This window comes from Rhinichthys klamathensis, unplaced genomic scaffold, assembly GCF_029890125.1.
Source record: "Rhinichthys klamathensis goyatoka isolate OS25496 unplaced genomic scaffold, OSU_Roscu_1.1 h1tg000406l_1, whole genome shotgun sequence".
Classification (NCBI taxonomy): Eukaryota; Metazoa; Chordata; class Actinopteri; order Cypriniformes; family Leuciscidae; genus Rhinichthys; species Rhinichthys klamathensis.
Window position 1 is genome coordinate 2141900 of NW_026606907.1, and position 24587 is coordinate 2166486.

Genomic DNA, 24587 nt, shown 5'->3' on the forward strand with positions numbered 1-24587 from the left:
GGTTCACGGAGGAGTGCTGGAGATCATCCACTCAATATCACACTTTTACTCCTCAGAGTGGATGGATTCACACCCGATGATGTCAGAATCACTAGGAAACGAGTGTGAACGTGTTTGATGATGTCATTTTGTGGAACAGTTGCTCATCTCATGTGTTATTTTTGTCGTTCCTGTCTTTCTGAATGTCTTGTTTTTGTTTCTCAGAACCAAGCCTGGCTAAGCAAGGGAACTGTTTTGCCACCTTTTTTCTTATTATTATATCTGTTACTTGTTTTATATGGAATTAAACTGATTATTGTACCAATCTGAAATCGCACTCCTTGTACTTTTGATCCTGAATTGCGAATCAGAGCCATTGGCCAAAAATGTTGTCGACAGCCAGTGATGATATCTGATTTATGAAACACAAACACTGCAATATTCCATTTCTAAAAAACAAAACAAAAACAAACAGGAACTGTCCGTTTTGATGCCATGTTGACTGTAAATGAGAGCTGCTTTTCTCAGTTTCTCCAATAGATGACAAGAGGCGTCCATGTTACACAGCTCTACTTGTTTAAGTCACCGGCCCACCGGTGGGCCCACATCCATTACATTTTTAAAACAGTAATATCCTATATTAAACCTAAACTAATCTTGACAAACTATATATCATTTGAAAGCTTACAATCTTTAGTTTCCATATTTGCTGACTGATTTTCAAAATGAATTACAGAGGAGCCATAATTTATCAATTTGCAACAAGAATATTTTCATACTCCTGAGGCGGGTTAGACCTTTATTTTGAAATAGTGATGAACATGAAAAATCATGAAAGAAGGGTAGAAACCTCAGTTTGTTTTCATGCCAAGAGTTCAAAAGATAGCATCCATTCAATTATTTTAGAAAAAAAGGTCTGAAATTTTTTTTAAATATAAAGAAAAAAATTATAGATTCACCATTTGTGATGTGGCGGCGAGCTATAACACACATACTTGTTCTTTTTGTGTTTCTTAGAGGTTGAATTCATATCAAAATCTGCCAAACTTCTCATATTACTTCTGAATAGGATGTCTACTTCATAAATTGTATGAAAATTGTGGAAATAATGGTTCATATCACTCAAAACACATTTGGAAATGGAGGCGCCCTTATAAGGGCAGTAATGGAGTCTGGCTGTGCCCTAGTGAAAGCGTTTGGTACTGCGCCCAAACACACTCACTGAAAGCTCATTTTTTGAGATATCAACCTAAAATTTGAAACACAACTTGTTCAGATTTTTGACTTTGATTTTTTTTTGTTGCAGTTTTAGAGTCGCCCAGGTTTTGAAAATATAATATTTTCTATAAAATATGAATAATTAAATTTTTTACATTCTAAATTTTCCTAAACTCAAACTTCTATAACATTTTCTCTGTTTCACTTTCTTAATTTATTTCACTTCTACAAAAATCTGCCAAATGTCTTCTTTAAAACGAGACCAATCTTACGTCTATATTCCAAAGCATTCTTGAATTACAACAATTTAAGTTTGAAATGTTCATGTATATTCAAAAAAAGGGGGGTGACACTTAAAGGGTTAATAGATAAGCAAATTATCAGATAATACCTGGGGAAAAAAACATGATATTTCACTTAGCCGATCATATTACAGCAACAGGATGAACCGTGTTAGGTAGGAACTATCGTGTTATGGTACATTAGAATCTTTGCAGGAACAATGATACAGATAAACAGTGTGTATTCATCATGTTTAGGAGTGTGTGCCATTCACTTTTCTCCTTTACAAGCCCACAGTGTTTTCACTACACAGTCTACGGTCTGTCATTTGGATTAGTGACTAGCGAGCGCAGGCATTTCTTTCCAGCCTGATATTCTACCTTGTCATGTAATATCATAAACATGACATCATTAAAGACATGTGATTTGTCCACCCTAGCGACGGGGTTTCCCATCATAAAGCGTTTTCCACTGCCGACCACGTGACGTGTAGCGTCATGAATGTAGTCACGTCCAATGCGGAAGTGAATGATAATCGAGCATTCGCCCAACGATTCTAACGAAACCGACTTACTGTCCGCGTCCGAAGAGGAATTTACAGGTAAATATGGCGTTTGTTATATCTTAGTTACCGTTTTTATTGGGCCTTTATGATGATTTGTTTGTGTCTGTAGGTTTTGTTTACTTTGTTTACAGAATTAGCTCTTTTAGCCGCTAATCGAGTCTCTTCCTGGTTTGAACAATCAGATTTCTAACGGTTAAAAATGTTATTTATGCGTTCTAAAGAATAGCATAGATGCATCAAATCAATCCATAATAATATTAACAAGTGACTGGTAGTCAGATAGACAGTTTTTTGCCACTTGTTCTGGCTACTTGTCGTGACTCATACTATTAAGCATATCTCTAAGGAAATCGAAATAACAAACAAGCCAATATTTCTTTAAGCGTGTAACCAACAAAAAAGTGCTAGATTATTAACATATGTTTTGACATGTACTTTGGTATTCTTTGTAGTACTTGTAAATACCACAATCATTCGGTACAAAAGTAACGTTATATGAAACCGAACCACGTTGTTTTGATCGGATACCACAGTACTGCTAATGCTTTTTTTGACATGGGTAACATAGGGGACTACTTTTATCTAAAATGATCAGGTTTCTAATAGCTGAACTGTGCTGTTGTCGTGTTATGACGGTGACGACATGATGGGACAGTGACGTCACTCGCCAAACAGGAGGGGTATCTCCAACATCTGTAGATTTAATCACATGCCGGATGCCATTTGACCTTCAATCTGAGTCATTTCTGTCCTTTTTAACCTGATATTTGCTTCCACAGAGCCCTCATCATGCTTGGTGGAGGGTTCAAATCCGAGAGACTGCGTGTCAATCTCAGGCTTGTCATAAACCGCCTCAAACTTCTTGAGAAGAAGAAAAGTAAGTTTGGGTGGTCTACAAGTTGCACATGTTTTGGACGGGCTAAGTTCAACTAATTGCTTTGAATCTGTTTGCTCTGAATTAGCTGAATTGGCCCAGAAGGCTCGCAAGGAAATTGCAGACTACTTGTCAGCGGGGAAAGATGAGCGAGCGAGGATCCGGGTCGAGCACATCATCCGGGAGGATTATTTGGTGGAGGCGATGGAGATCCTGGAGTTATACTGTGATTTGCTGCTCACCAGATTTGGGTTAATACAGTCCATGAAGTGAGTAACCTTTTTATTCTCATTAAATGTGACTTTCCGAAATCACAAACTGTCTTGAGTAGGTACATATTTTGAATAAGTGGGCCTAATTACTTCATGATAGAGCTGGACAATTATGGATAAATTGAGAATCCAATTATTATTATTTTTTAAAATAGAGATCATGATTCTCCCACCACAAATCTGACTAGACAACTAAACAAAATAACATGTAATTTACTAGAGGTTCTGAGAAAATGCTTATTGCTGCAGTCTACTGAAAAAATATTTAATTCATTTTTTTTTAATTGGGTTAAGTGAATGATTCAATGATCACTCACTTATTTCATTGCTGGATGAATCAGTGTTTTTGAACATCTCTTGAATGATTTAACGATAGATACATGATAAAAACAGTCACTTGGTGTAGCTACTGGTGTAGCAATGTAATTGATACAATCTTTATTTATTTATTTTTAAATCTAAATGTATAATTATATAAATGTGAATTGCTGCAGTCTTTTAAAATAAAAATAAAATATTTGAGTTTGAAAAGAAAACAGGTTGAATGAATGATTCAATGACTCACTCATAAAGACTTAACTTGTTCCATTACTTTGGTTTGTTGACCTGTTGTATAATAATCAATGACACGTTTGCAATCAACAACTGCATTCTTGCCCGTATAATATATGATCAACATTAAATACTAGAACAGGGTATGTTTTTGTATCGGAGAGATTTTGAGTCTTAAATCGATCTCTCTGTGTCTATATTGGTAATATATATATTACTTTTACAAAGGTACATTGTCAAGAACGGCAGTAATGTAGCAAGATTTGCTTAGACAGTATATCTGCACGCAACCTATCATATGCTTGTGTGGAGGCAGTCAGTTTTGACAACAAAAGATGAGGGAATTTGATTGGATGTCATGTATTTATGGCATTTTACCAGTTAGAAATACATATTCGGTTTTTAATGTTGTTATTTCAAGTTGGGGTAGAATTAAATGAAAGGCAAAACTCAGTATTTTGTTTGCGTACCCCCTCTGTCACCTCACGTACCCCAGTTTGGGAACCACTGCATTACTGGATGAATCTACATTTTTGAACGAATCTCTTGAATGAATGACTCAGTGACAATAACAGTCACTTGTCGCCACCTACTGGTGTAACGCTGTAATTGATGAAATTTTTTTTAATTGCTATTAAACATTTTTTAATCAGAGTGAGTGAATGATTCAATGACTCACTCATGAATACATCTCGTTTCATTACTAGATGAATCAGCATTTTTGAACGAATCTCTTGAATGAATGATTCAGTGACAAATACATTTTTAACAGTCACGTGTTGCCACCTACTGGTGTAACGCTGTAATGATACAATTGTTATTTGAAGTGTTAAGTCACTTTCAAAAGGTGATTTCCTCTATTTTGATCGCTACTGTATACGTCAGTGTTTATATCTGGACTATAAACTTTTATCTCAGTTCTTCTGTGATCATTTAAATGATTGTAAGACAGAAATAATGAATCTGTGTGATTCAAAAGACTGTTTGTGAATCTGTTTCATATCATGACAACGGCTCTCTCTGGATCAGAACACAGATCTGAATGTTCGCTGTGATCGTTCTTGTCAAAGGTTTAATAGTCAGAAGAATCGCTGTTATTTAGGAGTAAGAGCACGCGGGTGTTTGAATCGAGATTGCGATCTTGTAAAGATTAATCGTGCAGCTCTACTAGCCTCTTTTGTCACATACTGTTTTCCGCCGGCTGTATCGAAGCGAAGTGTGTGATTTCGGATGCTCCGTGTAGATTTTTTACCTAAAAAATAATGTTTCCAAAATGGTTTCAGTGGTTCATTAAGTCGTAACAGGGTGAAAGGCACTTCTGGATCCGCTATGCGGTCCTATATCTGCTATAACCACGCTATGTAAGATTGCCAGATCGGGTCACGTTTCTGTAGTTCTAATGAGACATAAGAAAACTACAAATTTGACTTGCTTTACGTCAAGCGTTACAATAGTCATTATTTTGTTTTTCTTCGTTTCTGATGTCGCAACACATCATACTTTCATGAAATCATGCAACATACTCTAGCTTGTCTGTGGACATCGTTCACTCCAAAGCCGGCGCTGGATAAACAGCGAGCGCGCGTGCGACAGTCGGCTACGCTAGGATAAATTATTTACCACAGCGGTAATGGACAATTCCACTTCCATCCTGTAGGGCGACCGCAGAGGAAAAGCTACTTGGTGTTGCTTTAACTTCACCATCGTCTCTTTCAGGGAACTGGACCCTGGTCTGCAAGAAGCCGTTTCCACACTCATCTGGGCGTCTCCTCGACTGCAGTCAGAAGTGGCGGAGCTGAAGACTGTGAGTAGAAAGTGTGTCCGTCTTAAATCTATTTCTGGAGATCGAGTATGGATCATTCATGTCTTTTTTCCCTTTTTCACAGGTTTCAGATCAGCTGTGTGCCAAATACAGCAAAGAGTATGGAAAGCTATGTAGGACAAACCAGATTGGAACAGTTAATGATAGGGTATGATGAAACAGGTTTGAATAGAGGTGGAAAAATTGGGCAAACATTGCTCTTTTAACTCATGTAAAGTCCTCCTGTGGTGAAAATCCAGCTTTTAATGTTGTTTATGTGTGTATGTGGTGTTTTTAATACGCTTTAAGACACACCATGTGTAAGTTCATAAGTCGACAGCATTGCTGAGTATTTCCTCCTTAAAACTGCAGTGAACCAAAGACAGTCTCAAAAACACGGTTTGAAATCGCTGGTGTTTCTGACGTCACAAACGACCTTGTAACCAATCAGATCAACGTGTGATCATCAACCAGTGGATCTCTGAGCTGAGTGAGTGAGTGGAGGCGGGGCTCTAAATGAGGCAAGGGTGTCGAGTTACATTCAAGATATTTTCAGGCAAGACATTTTTTTTTCAAGGAAAAACGTTTTGGTGATTAAAGATGAGTTTTAAGGGCGAAAAATATTTACACATTTGTCTTAAAGCATATTAAAAACACCACACAGACATATAAACAACATTAAAAACTTGATTTTCACCACAGGAGGACTTTAAAATTAGTTCAAATTCCGGTCTTAAGCAGTCAGAGATACGACTTTTACTCAGTAGATGGAAAATTCCCTAATCTTAAATTGATGGAGAAGCCAAGCCATATACCGAACATCATAGATATTTAATGGGTGGGCTATATATGGCAAGCCGTTTAGCTTAAATTGTACCCAGACTTACTCGTCGTAATGCATTTTTACTAGTAAGAATTCGATTAGAGAGCTCTACAATTCAATTCTTACTAGTAAAAATACAAATAGAGAGCTCTCTAATTCAATTCTTACTAGTAAAACTGATTTAGAGAGCTCTCTAATTGTAATTGCTACTAGTACGAATTGAATTGTAGAGCTCTCTAATTGAATTCTTACTAATAAAAATTAAATTACAACGAGTAAGGCTGGGTACAATTTAAGCTAAAACGGCTTGCCATAGCTATACAGATCTACTTTTAAGCTGTTGTATTGTCTTTCTGCAGCTCATGCACAAGCTGAGCGTGGAAGCCCCTCCCAAGATCTTGGTGGAGCGTTACCTCATTGAGATCGCCAAAAACTACAACGTTCCCTATGAACCGGATGCCATGGTTCGGGTAGGAATCAATTTCCTCTTCCTTTCCGTCTAGCTCATCTCTATAAGCAGCGCTCGTTTCTAACGTCCTGCATGTGTAACGTTCACAGCCAGAGGTGTGCCCGGGGGAAGAGGCCGATCTGATCGATGTGAACAGTGACTTCAGAAAGCCAGGAGGAGGAGCTGGAGGAGGAGGAGGAGGAGGAGGAGGGTTTACTGCTCCTGCTGTTGGCATGCCGATGCCCATGCCCACAGCTTTCAACTACCCAACGCCCAAAGGAGCTGTAAGACACACATCTAACTGGCTAATAGAGCTGCGTGATTCGGGATTAAAGTAGATATCACGATTCTCACACCATTCTGAATAGACAACTAAACAAAACAACATGTTTTAATTTATTAGAGGTTCTGACAAAATGTTGATTGCTGCAGTCTGTTAAAAAAACATTTAGTTAATTTGAAGTTTGCAATCGGGTTTAGTGAATGATTCAACGACTCACTCATAAACACTTGTTTCATTACTGGATGAATCAGCGTTTTTTGACGGAATCTCTTGAATTAAAGCAACACTAAGTAAGATTTTCTACCTTAAAATAATGTTTTCAAAATGGTTTCAGTGGTTCATCAAGTCGTAACAGGGTGAAAGGCACTTCTGGATCCGCTTTGCGGTCCTATATCTGCTATAACCACGCTATGTAAGATTGCCAGATCGGGTCGCGTTTCTGTAGTTCTAATGAGACATAAGAAAACTACAAATTTGACTTGCTTTACGTCAAGCGTTACAATAGTCATTATTTAGTTTTTCTTCGTTTCTGATGTCGCAATACATCATACTTTCATGAAATCATGCAACATACTCTACCTTGTCTGTGGACATCGTTCACTCCAAAGCCGGCGCTGGATAAACAGCGAGCATGTGCGTGCGACAGTCGGCTGCGCTAGGCTAAATTATTTACCACAGCGGTAATGGACAATTCCACTTCCAACCTGTAGGGCGACCGCAGAGGAAAAGTTACTTAGTGTTGCTTTAATAGTTCAATGTGTTAAGATCTGAAATCTGAATCTGTTTCACATCATTCCCCCTCCAGGAGGCTTTTAATGGTCCCGTTGGCACCTATGATGGCTTTAGCAACTTCCAGGCTCCAGCGAGAGGAGGGCTGCCTCCACAACTGCCCAGCTGCCCCCCCACCTATGAGTCTGTAAGTTCAAGCGATCAGACAGACGGAGACGACCTGTTCACCTCGCAGGGAAGAGCAGTTTATTACAGTTCACATTGAAGCATTAACCCCAAAAACTCTTTCTATTAACAACCGTACTGACAAACAGGGGCCTCATTTATAAAGTGCATTTGTTCATAACCTGGATACATATAAATCGGGAATTATAAAGGCAAAAATGTGCTTATGAATACAACTGAAGAGCATGCGTACACATTTTGTGCTCTCATATATTCTAGGGATGCACCGATATGAACATTTTGGCTGATACCGATAACTGATAAATCTTTATATTTGAAAGCCGATAACTATAGAAGCTCGTTTCCACCACAGAATAAAAAAATAAAAAAGGTAATTGCGACTTTTTATCTCAGAATTGCGTGATAGGAAGTCTCAATTGTGTTATAAAGTCAGAATTGTGAGATAAAAACTTTAAATTGTGAGATAAAAACTCAATTGTGAGATAAAAACACTCAATTGTGAGATGATAACTTTCAATTGTGAGATAAAAACACTCAATTGTGAGATAAAAACTTTAAATTGTGAGATAAAAACTCAATTGTGAGATAAAAACACTCAATTGTGAGATGATAACTTTCAATTGTGAGATTAAAACTTTCAATTGTGAGATAAAAACTTTCAATTGTGAGATAAAAACTTTCAATTGTGAGATAAAAACTTTCAATTGTGAGATAAAAACTTTCAATTGTGAGATAAAAACTTTCAATTGTGAGATAAAAACACTCAATTGTGAGATAAAAACACTCAATTGTGAGATAAAAACACTCAATTGTGAGAAACTCAATTGTGAGATGATAACTTTCAATTGTGAGATAAAAACTTTCAATTGTGAGAAAAACTTTCAATTGTGAGATAAAAACTTTCAATTGTGAGATAAAAACTCTCAATTGTGAGATAAAAAAACTCAATTGTGAGATAAAAAAACTCAATTGTGAGATAAAAAAACTCAATTGTGAGATAAAAAAACTCAATTGTGAGATAAAAAAACTCAATTGTGAGATAAAAACACTCAATTGTGAGATAAAAACTCAATTGTGAGATAAAAACACTCAATTGTGAGATGATAACTTTCAATTGTGAGATAAAAACACTCAATTGTGAGATAAAAACTTTAAATTGTGAGATAAAAACTCAATTGTGAGATAAAAACACTCAATTGTGAGATGATAACTTTCAATTGTGAGATAAAAAATTTCAATTGTGAGATAAAAACTTTCAATTGTGAGATAAAAACTTTCAATTGTGAGATAAAAAATTTCAATTGTGAGATAAAAACTTTCAATTGTGAGATAAAAACTTTCAATTGTGAGATAAAAAAACTCAATTGTGAGATAAAAAAACTCAATTGTGAGATAAAAAAACTCAGAGATAAAAAAACTCAATTGTGAGATAAAAACACTCAATTGTGAGATAAAAACTCTCTTGAGATAAAAAGTCCCAATTATATTTTAAAATGTTTTATTCTGTGGCGGAAACGAGCTTCCATAGATAACCGATATTATGGCCAATAAATCCAAATCCAAGTTTTTATATAATTTTTGAGAACCTGATAACAAAAAACAAAAGCCTCATCATTAAAATCATGCGTTTAGACCATTTCTATTGTGCCTAATGGATGTTTTACATGTAAGTTAGCATAACATCTTGTAAACTGCGTTATGTTGATATTCAGTCCTTGTCTTTCTAAATGAGGTGTCCATGTTCACTCCAGGGTTCAGGGTCACTCCGGGTCACATTAATACTAACTCTTCACAGTATGAGTATACCAGTATTGAATATTTGTTGTTAACCTGTTTCATGTGTTGTTTTAAGATCGATGATTTGTCAATCAAACCCTTTGATTCTTCCCAGATCATCCCAGGTATGCGCTCTATCCTAATATGAGTTATTCCCGCTCTCATTCTGATAATCTTGTTTGTAAAAGCTGTGTTTGGTCTCTAGGCCCGACCCCCTCTGGTCAGATCTATGACAACTCGAACCTTCCCGAACTCCCGTCTGTTCCCAACACACTCCCGGCCTCGTCCTTCGGAGGGAACGCCAGCGCATCGGAAGACATCGACTTCGACGACCTGTCACGACGCTTCGAGGAGCTCAAGAAGAAGACCTAAACACTCGAAGCACACCCATGTTTTCACACTCTCAGATCTTCTGGTGGAGGTGTATTATAATATTTCTTACCTAACACAATGAAGGATGGGATGTAGTATACAAACGGACTACTAACAGAACGCGACCTTTTTATGAGCACTTTGCTGACCGCTAAACTCAATCATCTCTAGTGTAAGTCACTGCATCATTTAGATGAGAAGTGTTAGCTTTAGCTTTCCCCACCGGTAAATCACGGACTCCTCTTGGTAAAAGCAGGAATAACCTGTTTCCATTACTGACACCCAGAGTTGTGTAACTCTGTGAACCTGCATAAGCCTGTGATCGCATGGGTATCAATCGTCTTGCGAAGTGACTCGGCGTTTTTGTTATTGACAGCCGTGATGTTCGAAGCCTCGCATTTATGAATCATCTCTTTGTCCTGACGTTTCTGGTGATGTAGTTTTAATGCTGTATATTTGAGAGGTTACACCTGTCAGCCTTCTTGATTTGATCTACAGTCGATAACACTCCTGTTGTGTGTCTCGTCTGTGTGTTTTCTGCGCTGAGTTTGCCTTAGTTTCCGTCTCTTGAACTGTGGCCTTGCCGTGCCACACCTCTCTCTCTCTCTCTCTCTCTCTCTCTCTCTCTCTCTCTCTCTCTCTCTCTCTCTCTCTCTCTCTCTCTCTCTCTCTCTCTCTCTCTCTCTCTCTCTCTCTTCTCTCTCTCTCTTCTCTCTCTCTCTCTCTCTCTCTCTCTCTCTCTCTCTCTCTCTCTCTCTCTCTCTCTCTCTCTCTCTCTCTCTCTCTCTCTCTCTCTCTCTCTCTCTCTCTCTCTCTCTGGGACACGTGACTGACAGCATTTAATAAGTCATTTACATGCTCATGCTTCTCTCTGGTGGGGGTTTCATCACACCGGTGAAACTCGAAAAATTCAAATATGGTGCAAAAGTTCATTTATTTCAGTAATTCAACTTAAAAGGTGAAACTAATATATTATATAGACTCATTACATGCAAAGTGAGATATTTCAAGCCTTTATTTGTTATAATTGTGATGATTATGGCTTACAGCTTATGAAAACCCCAAATTCAAAATTAGAATATTGTGAAAAGGTTTTCATAAGCTGTAAGCCATCAGAATTATAACAAATAAAGGCTTGAAATATCTCACTTTGCATGTAATGAGTCTATATAATATATTAGTTTCAGCTTTTAAGTTGAATTACTGAAATAAATGAACCTTTGCACCATATTTGAATTTTTCGAGTTTCACCTGTATATGATTGGCTTATTTATAAGAGTTGACAACATCTGTCAATGTCTTAGGTTTGGATTGTATAGTGGTTTTATATCTGTGATTGCTTTTCCCTTGAGTTTATAACACTAATTTGACACAAATCATCTAAATACAAATCTGCCAATGTTTAGGTATGTCAGATGCTGATTTTAACTTGCATTGAAAACATGCCGTGTAATAAAGTATATTTGCTCGTAACCTTAGGACTTCTCACTTAGATTCACTGAATGATAATAATAACTTTACTAAACTGCTGTAACAACAAGTCTTTCCATTAATGGAGACTATAATGCTTTATATGCTTGATGAAGTTTGCATGATGTGAAGAAGCTCTGCTTTTATACTCTTCATCACCACTAGAGGGTGAAGGAATACAACTTAATAATAATAACAGCTCTTCCTCGATGTTTTTCTGAAAACTTATTTTCTTGTTTACATCAATTCTTAATCAATTAAGCAAATTGCACAATAACTAAATCCTCGAGACTTTCTGAACAAAACTGACACGTTGTCAAACTCTTCACAGCTTTTATTGTGTGAGCCATTGCATGCAAAATCATCCATTTAATTTTAAAAATCTGTCCGACATGAATGTTTATTACATAAATACCTATGACATGAAAGGTTTTCTATTTACATGTAACATTGCTACAAAAATAAATTCAAATGTACCTATTCTATTCTATATTCTACTATACTTTTGGTGGCATTTGCCAATTGACATACAAACTGGTTTTGAAGCACGAATGAAATGTTTTGGGTGAGTTATTGTGTTTTTGAGTTGTGAGGGCTCGTATATAAAACGTGTGTACGCATAGATATGATCTTAGATCAAATGTAGGAAGGTTTCTACGCAATATTTCATAAATGAGACCCAGAGTTTAGAGAATGTCAGATTGAGAAAAACATAACCAATTTAGCACAAAATTATGAAAAGCTCTTACAAATACACGTGAACCATTTGCATAAATAAAGACCTCTTAAAATAGGTCAAGGTCACTTTTATTTATATAGCACCTTAAAACAGCATTTCTGCTGACCAAGGTGCTTCACAAAAACACAAAATAAAAACAAACATCGTACAAATTTCATAGTATAAAATTTTAACTCACTAAAGCTACATATCCACAGTTATGAGTACGCCAGAGAAAAAAGATGTGTTTTCAAAGCTGACTTGAAAATACATGTGTAATGCACAATTGTACAACATTTTGACAAATCCATGCTTTTTTATGTGTTGATTTGTTGACTACAAATACCCTCTCATGCCCTCTTGTGATTGGTTGTATAATCAATTAAAATAACTTTTAGATATTACATTGCAAGGTAATTATGTGCATTATACTGTGAGTACATTTTTGTGTATATTGGTAACACTTTACAATAAGGTTCATTAGTTAACATTATTTAATGTATGAACTAACAATGAGCAATACATTTGTTACAGTATTTAGTTAACTAATGAACCTTATTGTAAAGTGTTACCGCATTATTTTGATCACTTATATGAGAGACAGTGCGAGATGGGTCATTTTGATATTGAGAAGGGCAGGGTGTGCAACATACTCATCATCATCATCATCATCATCATCTCTCCATGTGTGACCAGGCCAGAGATCAGGCTAGGCATTCGCACACTAGATAGTGAGTGGTTTAGACAGCTTCATCTCCCCTGCTGTGGTTTACTGGGTCACGCCAGCCGCCACCCCGAAATGCTCTGTCAATCCCCGCATGTGTCAGTCTAGCCGACACTATATTTCGTGTGAGCGCACACACGTGTTCTTACGGTCAGACCGTCATCTGGACTGAAAAGAATTGATCTTCCGGCGAAGTCGATTTCACATTCAGTTATTCTATCTATCTATCTATCTATCTATCTATCTATCTATCTATCTATCTATCTATCTATCTATCTGTCTGTCTATCTATCTATCTATCTATCTATCTATCTGTCTGTCTCTAATCTATCTATCTATCTATCTATCTGTCTGTCTGTCTGTCTGTCTGTCTCTAATCTATCTATCTATCTATCTATCTATCTATCTATCTGTCTGTCTGTCTGTCTGTCTCTAATCTATCTATCTATCTATCTATCTATCTATCTATCTATCTATCTATCTATCTGTCTGTCTGTCTATCTGTCTGTCTGTCTGTCTGTCTGTCTGTCTCTAATCTATCTATCTATCTATCTATCTATCTGTCTATCTGTCTGTCTGTCTGTCTGTCTGTCTGTCTCTAATCTATCTATCTCTAATTATCTATATATCTCTATCTCTCTAATGATCTATCTATCTATTTATTTATCTATCTATCATCTATCTATCTATCTATCTATCTGTCTATCAAACTATCTATCTCTAATTATCTATACGTCTATCATCTCTCTAATGATCTATCTGTCTATTTATCTAACTATCATCTATCTATCTCTAATTATCTATCCGTCTATCATCTCTCTATCTATCTCTCTAATGATCTATCTGTCTATTTATCTAACTATCATCTATCTATCTCTAATTATCTATCTATCTATCTATCTATCTATCTATCTATCTATCTATCTATCTATCTATCTATCTATCTATCTATCTATCTATCTATCTATCTATCTGTCGTTTAGTAGTGAAGTCATTTACAGTTGTATCACATTTCACCAATTTCAGCCCCAGGATAGATTGCATGAAAAAAAAATACATGTTAAAATTAGCAAATGATGGCTTTGCAAAGAGTCTTCTTATGTCTATAAAGTGGTGTATGATGATATTTGAGAAAGGAGTATGCTCTTTAAAAATAAAATAAAACTATTTTCCCGCCAACGTTTTTTGGGGCCACCGCCAGCGTTTTTGACCATTTTCACAAAAGTTTCATGACCCCCAGAATATCTGAATATGCAACATATAAAAAAAAAGAACAGACCCTCTGCTTTTTAACCAAAAAAAAAATCCCTTTTATTCTAGCTTCATGCATTATTTTTTTTATCAACACTTATGTGGGTAAGTTTCATAGAAAAAAACCCCAGAGAAAATCACTTTTTTGTCGAAGAATATGTCTGGATCATATTCAGAACGAATCCGATGATTAAACACAGATGGAGTCGATCGAGTTCATCAACACCTCAAAGCTCCTGTAGCTCGTCCTGGGTCACATTTCATTCAGTAACATTAAGCTGTTTGATTTTGATGATCGCGTTATTTCATATATGCAAACGATTATGTGATCGTTTTGATCAGGAGATTCTGTACTCGTTCACAAGATGTAATAGCGCCCCCTACCGTATAACAGTGAAAACATGGAAAGCCAGAAAACTCAATGGCAGGGAAAGAGTTAACTGTTAAAACAAGACTCATTACTTAAATAATTAAGATTTTAAAAACGGGACCTATTATGTAAAATTCACTTTTACTCCGTTCGTTATTTTCCCAATAAATTTGAAAGAGTGTCTCAAAATGTCCGTTCATGATGCACTCCAATGTGACGTCGGTGGAACAGGCTCCGCCCACGACTGGCTTAGCTCCTCCCCTGAGTGCGCGTTCACCGTCCGCCATGTTTTTCTCCTCACCAGAGCATTTAAAGCATTAAAGTAAGACATTGATTCGTATTAAAGCTTTTAAAGTTATTCAGTCAGAAGCAGTGAGAGATTTCTGTTGTTTGATTCACATGAACAGCATAGACAGCAGCAGTCTGTCACTTTAACACACAGATCTAATATAGGCTACACATGCGATTTCTTTCGAGCTGTTTACATTCACAGACATAACAGACTGTGTTTATGTAGCATTTGTGTGTTTTTGACAGTTCAAGCACAACAAGCCACGACTGAGAACTTAGTGCTCATGCTTCGTCACATTTTAAGATTTCTAAGATTTTCTAATGCTATTTAATGTGATCTGTTTGTATTCAGTTCTTATATTTCTTTAATTAAAAGGGACTACTGCGCATATGCTTATCTGTGCTAAATTTTACATAAATAAATCACAAGAATCCCATGCCAAAACCTTTGATACAGGCTGCATTTAAATCCCCCTTGACCTGTACATAAACTCTGTAATATGAAATTTTCCTACAATGAATTTTGTCCTATTTCTGCTCGCTGTCAAAGCTGAAATGTTCCACCTAAATACAAAGTACAAAGCATAGTTTTTTGTGAATTCAGTCCCAGTTTCAACTACAGGCAACTTACTGAGAGAAGGAAGCGCCAAAGGAATACGGTCATTCACATTAGATGTGTTGTTTCATTAAAAAAAAGTGATATGAAACGCAACAATGTAAAATGAACTGAAATAAAAGGGATTATTCCTTGTCTTGCTGTATATAATGGTGGGCATCTAGATCTAGATTTCACCTTGTTCACCTCTCATTCACTTCATGCATCTATTTTTCTACAGAAAGAATAGGCATGGTTGCAGTGGACTTTGTTAAAAAGTCTCAGTAATGATTTGATGGCGTGACAGTTGTCAGTTTTTTTAAACCTCAGGCGTCCATCTTCTCCTCACATCTGTGTTTAGTGTCATGAAGTCTAGCGGGTCACGGTTCCTGAGCGTCACACACTTCACCCATGAGAGAACAGGTCTGTCCAACGCCTCAGGCGAAGTACAGGCCCATGAATAACCCAGGTCAGGGTAACAGGTTCTGTCACTCGCTGAAGCTCAGTCGCTCTTATGACAGAACCTGAGAGCATACGCCATGGAGGAATGACTGGGTCATGCGTTATATATTTAATCATGGTGGATCTATACTGTTGTTAACCAGTTAGTGTGTCTGATAACATGTAGAGCACAGAGATTAGCATGTGGTGTGCAGGGTCCCCATGTTTGAGTATAACTGGGTCATTTCCAGGAAGCGACACCGTTTGTCGGACCGAATGCAATGATCGGATGAACATTTTATGGTATGGTATGGTATGTAAGGGATAATGTATAGTTATTGATTGTCAAATTATTGATTTATTTGGTAGGTAGCCATGTAATAAGCGGGATAATGTATAGCGGGGCGGTTGTTATAGCGAATACAACCCCGACAGGCTGATCGCGGAGGGGTCTTGAATCAGTCTGAGGGGGTTGTATTCGCTATAACAACCGCCCCGCTATATATTATCCCGCTTATTACATGGCTACCTACCAAATAAATCAATAATTCGACACAAAATGTTGATTTAAAAAGGAGTTTATTTATTCAAAAACGATTGTATTGCTTCCGCTAAAGAAAATAGTCCGTTCGTTCCGTCTCTTAACTGAGTCCATGGCAACGCTCTGTTTCTCTTACGAGAGGTTCATTCGTCTCCTCATAGGCTTAAGCAGTTCTCTGTGAGCGAACCAATGAGCTGCTAGCTAGCCCGTTCATTGTCTGCTGCAGCTGAACTGCGTTGACAATGGATACAAAATTATAGGATAATTTTTTGGCTTAAATTTCTCAGAGAAGATAAATCTTTCCCGTAGCGTAAGCTAGCTTACGCAATACTCGTTCCCTCATCTAGAGAGAACCGAGGTTACGTTAGGTAACCGATTCGTTTTCATGGCAACGGTGTCGGTGTTATCAAGAAATAACTGACCGCATTCTACTGTAGAATTCAACCAAGCCATGTAATACATATAAATACATTTAGACCCCATAATTTAGTGATTGTTATCAGGATGTGGAGACTTTCAACCACCATAAAAAATAATAATGAATGACCTACCCTGCATTTAAGCAATGTTTGAAAAGCCATTATGCAATAATATATACAGCGAATGTGATTTTCTAAAAGTTCAGCAGTAACATCTGATATGGTTAAAAAAATGTTTTTTAATTAAATCCACGATGCACATATCAGGCCGGAGGAAACGAGTCACAGTGAAGATATTCATTAAAATTACTTATTTTTAAAAATATTTGATCATTTTCACACTTCTCTTGGTAGCAGTTACTGAATTTATGGAACATGTTTTGTTTACAAGCTTTGCATATTTATTTGTGTTTGTGAGTGTGTGTGTGTGTGTGTGTGTGAGAGAGAGAGAGAGAGAGAGAGAGAGAGAGAGAGAGAGAGAGAGAGAGAGAGAGAGAGAGAGAGAGAGAGAGAGAGAGAGAGAGCGTTTGGTGCAACATGACTGAGTAAATGTATACAAAAAGTATTTTGGTTGAACTATTCATTTAAATCTTCAATATAAATGTAATACACAATTTGTGATCCGTATCCCGTGTTCTTCTAGTTAATATTGTAACGTATGCAAGTAGAATCTGTGTGGCAACAATACCTGTGGCGTTTTCTGAAGATTGGGTATTTGTTTCTAAATCCTCCTCAGATTTTGTTACAAACAAGGATTTTCCATGTTGATTTGGAAGTCTTATCACAACACAAGGAACACGCCTATCCCAGGATTAAAGGTGGGGTTTGCCTAATGGAAATAAAGACATGTTTCCATGAGGCAACCCAAAGCTAATGGTGATTTGTTTAGTTGAACACGTAGCAGTGTGTATTTGCAAGGTGTAACATTTAAACACTGCCAATTTTATGGTCTTGTTCCCAATTTCTTTGATCTAGTACATTACAATTTAAAGTACTTCTCATCTATAGTTTCATTTCATTGCACTCTGGTGATTTGATCTTTGATGTTATATAACTTTCTTTAATAAATACATTTGTGCCTTTACCAACACAGACAAAGTCTACGGCTATGAATTTGGATGTTTCTTGTACTTTCATGTATTATGCTTTGGAAACTTACCAAGATTATGTATTCACAAGAATCAACTTGACAATGAAAAACAAATAATATTTAAATTTTTTCTTTCCAAATATATATTTTTCCAATCCAAGGAGAGGTCAAGCTTATTAGATGCCGAGACTTCAAACTGTATGTAATAACATTGACTTGTACAGTAATGCAGCAGATCATCCAGTTATTCAATGCATACAGAATATATTTGTAGCATGCACACAATATTTACCATACTACACTGAAGAAAAAACATTAATATTAGTATGCAAGCCATTTTTTATTGCAGTGTCAATTGGTGCGGCCACAGTGGTTTAACTTTGCTTAAAGCAAATTGCATTGCTTTTCCAATTGGCAATGAAGAGCAAGCTTGTTCAGCCTGACAAACACAACATTATCAAAAATAACATTTGCTTTAATTGCAATTAAAATCAATATTTCCATTGCCATTGTTGAAATTCCATTTTTATTTTTTACGAAGAGTGATATGACTTGAATCTCCATCACAAGGAATAAATCACTGCACCTTTAAAGTTTGAATGGCTTCTTCAATTTACAGTTAAATATAGAAAAGTTTCAGATAAAAAAATTATGTTAGTCACAGAAACTGACTGAGTTCGTATGATGGATTCAATGTCTAGAAATAAGAGAGATATAGCAAACAGCATAAGCCTCATCCTTTGGAAATGATGTTCATCAACAATGTTCAGAAATGTAATGAAATATAATGCATTACGTGATTTAAACGGTTAACATTACCTTCACTGTTACAAATCGTGAGCATTTATTCAAATTCATATATTCCTTTAACATAATGGTGACATTTTTACATTTATAACACCGACAAGGCACATCATTTCTAAAACACAATCCAGAGTGGTTCCAGTTTTGTAAATTAATGTAATGTACAGGATAATGTGGCATTAATGCGCAGTGGTAAACGCAGAATGTTAGGCATTATGATCATGTGATCATTCGTTGTGGGTCTGTGGTTGTTCAGGTGTGGCTCGATGATCCGCACCCACTGCCTCTGCTACACACGCAAAACCTTGTGCCCTATTAATAAAATAAAACAAATGTGTTTAATACCATTATGTTTGTTAACATTTAGTAGGAATGTAACAGTACACTGAAGTCACGGTTCGGTACGCATCTCGGTTTTGGGGTCACGGTAGGAACAAGCAACAATAAATCCCAAATGCTAGGTTTCTTATTTATTTTGAACAGACAGTCGTGCAAATTACAGTTTGTTCCACCTAATGGCGTTTAGTCCGCTAGTTGGTCCAGTACAGCCTCCTTTTGATGCATTTAATTGTATCAAGAATGCCTTACAGATGAAACAAAAAAATACAATCGAGGAAAAAACACAATAAAGTCCAGGATTGTGGTCCTCAACACATAACATCAAGACAAGACACATCGGTGTTCACACCGAACGCGAATTTAATTATTTGCGAGAGTAGATTACATACAAAGTCAATGCAGACGCGAATAGACGCATCATTCGCGCCAGGCGTTGCGAATGACGCGAATTGGGCGACGCGTTTGCCGCGAATGTCTTCCGCGCAAGTTGAAATATTTGAACTCGAGCGAATGTTCAAGCGTCTAACTAGACGCGATAGACGCGTATTTGACGCTCTAATCGCGTTCGGTGTGAACACACCATTACTGATTGTGTGATAATCAATGACATAACATAAAAACGGTAACTAGAATACACAAAGTAAACAGAATACACTCTTGCAAAAGAGTATTTGGTTTTAGTTAACAATCAGCTATAAAACTAAAAAGCATCTTGTGTTATAAAAGTACTAATTAAATTGACCCTTCGCAGGGAGCTTGATTGACAGGTGATCTGACGAATCATACTTCGCCATCCGCCATTTTGTCCGACAAAGCAGTCAGGAGAGTTAGTAGATTAACATGGGAGGATTTGAACTTGAAAAACGTAATGTACTGATGTCTTTCTGCGATTAAAACAACATTCCTTCTTATATTCATTCATGTTTATTTGATGCTATAAATGAACTAGAAGGAAGAGATGATCGGATCACGAGCAGCTTTAACTGATGCTCTACAGCGATCTGTCACGACACATTAAAGAGTCACAAAACGGAATTTATTGTTTACATTTCTTTTTTAAAAATGACCAAATTTGAAAGGTGAGACTTATGTTTAATATGTTTAATATCAAAAGTAACCGAAAAGTAACTGTCTGTCAGCGTGTTGTCAGTCCGCGATGTATCACTGCGTGAGAACACGGTGTGTGTGTGTGTGTGTGTGTGAGAGAGCAGCGTACCTTGTCGGACATAGCGACAGTAACTGAGGGGGACGGGTCTTTGCGAACGGTCAATTGAATAATGCAAAATCAAACTTGTGCGGAGATTAGTTTTCTTTGCGCGTGAGAGTTCATTAACATGCGGTGACAATGGCGGATGCACAAAGTTCAATATTACGCTTTTTCAAGAAATCTCGTAAAGACGAGCGAGACGGAGAAAAAGAGTCGACTTCATATTTCCAGCACACTCATATTTCATCACTGGACTGAAGTGAGATTTACACGACACAAATCGACACATTGCCAAATGATTGTCTCATTATAACAGCGAAAACCACTTAAAATACTCTTAACACAAATTGAAATTGCGAATTGAAAATATTTCCACGCAATTTTCGCATAAAATCCCATATATTGCAAAAAAAAGTTTTTACGCTGTCATCATGAGGTGGTTTTTCAGGCAATTCGAAATAGGAAATATTTACAAGTCACATGACGTACGTTAAAGTCGATCATTCTTTAAAGAGTGTGTTTGGACAGAAGACGAGGCAGTTCTTCATTAAACTCATAAAAGACAAAAATATTACAGGAATAATGGATTCTAAACAATAAAGAAATGAAAATGTATCAAGATCTTGAAGCAGAACTGAGGGAGAAACACCCAGAAACACTCATATGAGCCGCTCACGAGTATAAGAGGCTTTCCTTCCATTAATGCTTCAATAATACACCTATGTCTCCTATTAATAATAATAAGCTAGTGCGGCGGCTGAGATACACGTAAACCTACTAACATCATAGACTGTAAAAAAAGATGGACGACGCCCCTTCGCTCTCTTCCATTGGTCAGAAGTGAAGCCGCCAGTGTCCCGATATGGCGCTGACATCTTGGAACTTGAGTCTGCGCAGAAGCGATCTCGGGACCAGACCTGCGCAGTCGTGAGCAGGAAGTAAAGCCACGAAATCAAGGCCCCACCCTCACTCTCGCAGAATCAATCGCAAGCACACGCTCCGGCACTTTTTTCAAATTAATTATAAAAAATTTAGATATTAAATTTAAAGCTCCAATCTCCTCAGTCCTCCGAAGATCCTGAAAAAAAGTCTGTTGGTGCTTCAGTGACTACTTCGCTCAGAGAACCTGTCAATCGTGACGTCACACCACCGCATCAAATAACTAACTAAAAACAAACTTATTTTAAAAACAAACACTTGAAATTACATCAGCGTGATAAAAACTACACTAAATGACAGAAACCATCTTTGGAAAAACGATATTTGAAGTGTAATTTAACCCTCTAAGAGCCACGGTCGAGTTTACTCGACAAGATGCGGCATAGGGCTGTTGGAACGAATTCCGAAATTCGAATATAATTCGAATATTAAAAAAATCAATACTATTCGAATGCTGAAGTTACTATTCGAATATTGTTTTTTTATGTATATATTTTTAAAAAATGTATACCGTAAAACTTCAAATAATAGCCGAGTCCCAAATAGACGCCTGTCTCTTTTACACGCCTGGTGTGGCTGCAGGTTTGGGTAAATAAAGGCCGGTCTCAAATAGAGGCCGGGTCTGTTTTTTAGTTTCGGGTTGTATTTAATCTTCTAAAACCCGTCAGATCGTCTGCTTTTTGGCGGCCGCCAACGCAAATGTTTGTTCCGCCAAAGCCCATTTTGATCGGTGAGTGATGTAGACTAGAATGACTGCTGCGCATGACAGGACGCATAACGAGCAGAGAGAGAGAAAGAGAGAGCGCCCCGGCCGCGCGCGCGCACTCTCACGTCTTCAAACAACATGGGCGCTGTCTTGCTCTCTCTCCCTCGCGCATATTAATCAAAACCAATTGATACGATAGTAAAAGGTCGGAAGTTTCACGTGGAGCATTTGGATATTTTTAGAGATTAGAGACTCTAAGCCTACACTCAATGAACAACATCTCAACACTAAATTATAAAGGCCTGTCTCATATAGACGCCTGTCTCAAATACTACAAGCCGGTGCAGTGCGACGATTTGGGAAAATAAAAGCCCGGGCTACTATTTGAAGTTTTACGGTATGCAATCTTGCCTTTCTCACCACCTTGGCTTACACACATGTGAAAATGAAATGCTTTTGTTTTGTCTGATGAACAATAAAGTTTTTGAATAGTAACACAATTGTGCACGTTATCCACGTTGATCATCATAACAATACTGTCAAAAATGGTAAATGTTTAACAACGTAAAAAAGCGCCCGTGAAGAGCAAATATCTCGGTGAAAACTCAACGGATTCGGCGAGCACCGAACTCGTTGGAACCGTCTAGTCGAACTGAAAAGAACGATATAAGTTTCAGAATTTTTGGTGGTGTTTTAGCGGAGATATTAGCCGAAAACCATCGGTAGCGCTTCAACCATATTCAGCACAAATAAAATGTTTATTGTAATGTTAGATGTCCCTCTAGTGGACAGAACGTGTAACAACAACCACATGCTAAGCCTGAGTAATGTCGTAAATATTAATAATAGGATGAATTTGAGCATTTAATATTCGAATATTATTCGAATATTAAATGAAATAAGGAATGGAATTCGAATAGTATTATAGAGGAAGATTGACAGCCCTAATGCGGCACTGAATAAAACGGCCGATTTTGTCAAATTGGGTGTCAAATTTCATTCAACCTCCCCTCCACTGGATGGCAGACATGTCATACTTCATCCCCGAATCAAAAAAACGTCATGTTTCTATACAAAATGTTCCGAGTTAGAGCGCATTGAATCTGCGATCAAAAGCGGAGCTAGTGTGCGAGTGAGCCATGTTATCAGATCCTCTCCGCAATCGCGGCAACAGTATTGTGGTGGAGACTTTGTCTAATGCCACTGGGTATGTTAGACGAGGTCAAGTATTCATAGGACAGTTAGGAGGCGACATGGAGGCAGGGTGGGGAGTCACAATGACAATGACAGTAGTCCGAGCGGTGCACACTCGGCGCGGGCGCGAGGCAGATCTGGCCGCGCTGCTCGTATCATCTCACTCATGATCTGTGCGAGTGAGCGTTTGAACTAAACAGGTGTTGTCTACTTGTGTTTGTATGTCATATGAATAATATATATGTGCCCCATACATGGAATCAGAGTGCCTACTGTATTTAGTAAATGGAAAATCTCTACAGCAAAAGGCCAACCACTACATGCATTCGGTTTGTTTCTATCATTTATTAGTAATGATTTACACAGTTTGTTTACTACTTACTATATACCTGAGCATTCAGTATTGTGCAATATAGCATAGAGAAGGTGAGGGACATTTTGGGGGGAAAGAAGGGCTGCATTTTATCATTTAAACATGAGACTTTTCATGAAAAATCTATAATCCAAGATTGCCGCCACTATATGACGTCATAATATGCAAGTTAGATGGGAAAATGTAATCCCTACATAAACTTTGGGTCATCCTTAATATTTCTCTAATTTACAGAAAGTCTCTATCTTTTATCACTTTTAAGATATAGCCTTTTGAAATTAAGATGTCAAAATCTAACGTTTTAGGAAAAAACCTCTGGCGCCTAAAGGGTTAATTGTTTAGTTGGTCTCACATGCAGTTGAATAACATGGGGAGGCGGGGTTTATGAGCTATACTAGGACCGGCCACCGGGGGGCGATCGAGACGCTTTGGCTTCACTTTTCAGGGCTTGTGCGGCACGCTTGACTAAGAACCGTTGCCATGATTTTTGGATTGACTTATCGCAAGAGAAAAAAAAAAGATGTTTTAGTCGCATAACAACAGTTAATGGAAATGCTGTCATTTCGCAATAGTTTTTTATTGACATTTAGAAAATATCACGCAAATCTGTAACGGCTTGTGTTTGTGGTCTGACTGTACGCACCGAAGCGCGACGGTTTGAGACGAACACTTGTACCGTCACACCCCTAATATCTAGAGAAATGGAAAAAACATGTGTATGCTCACTTCAACAGGTCGTCCAGCTCTCTCTTGATTCTGTTGACCACCGGCGGACCCTGGTACACGAGAGCCGTGTAGAGCTGCACGAGAGACGCTCCCGCGAGGATCTTATCAAGCGCGTCCCGTCCGCTGGCCACTCCTCCCACGCCGACAATGGGCAACTTCCCTGCAGACTCACACACAAGCTTACTTCCTTATTAATCAAACTCACACACAAGCTTACTTCCTTATTAAT

The 24587-nt window shown here is 37.5% G+C and overlaps 1 protein-coding gene and 1 long non-coding RNA gene across 3 annotated transcripts; one reads left to right on the plus strand and one right to left on the minus strand.

Moving 5' to 3' along the window:
- The first annotated feature begins 1939 nt into the window (after window positions 1–1939).
- Window positions 1940–10180, plus strand: ist1 (IST1 factor associated with ESCRT-III). Of its 2 annotated transcripts, none has more exons than XM_056234818.1 (10): window positions 1940–2080; window positions 2824–2921; window positions 3007–3187; window positions 5459–5546; window positions 5629–5712; window positions 6726–6836; window positions 6925–7098; window positions 7903–8013; window positions 9865–9913; window positions 9994–10180. In XM_056234818.1, the coding sequence occupies exons 2-10, from the start codon at window positions 2834–2836 to the stop codon at window positions 10158–10160; spliced, it is 1053 nt and encodes a 350-aa protein (XP_056090793.1). In that variant the 5' UTR covers window positions 1940–2080; window positions 2824–2833; the 3' UTR covers window positions 10161–10180. The 2 variants fall into 2 exon arrangements, with proteins under 2 accessions (XP_056090793.1, XP_056090794.1); XM_056234819.1 differs by having other exon boundaries at window positions 9904–9913.
- An 8397-nt stretch (window positions 10181–18577) lies between these two features.
- LOC130070414 (uncharacterized) lies at window positions 18578–24580 on the minus strand. The gene is made up of 2 exons (XR_008803878.1): window positions 24359–24580; window positions 18578–19186 (listed from the first exon to the last, which is right to left on the minus strand). It is a non-coding gene; the product is annotated as an uncharacterized LOC130070414 (long non-coding RNA).
- Between the last annotated feature and the right edge of the window lie 7 nt (window positions 24581–24587).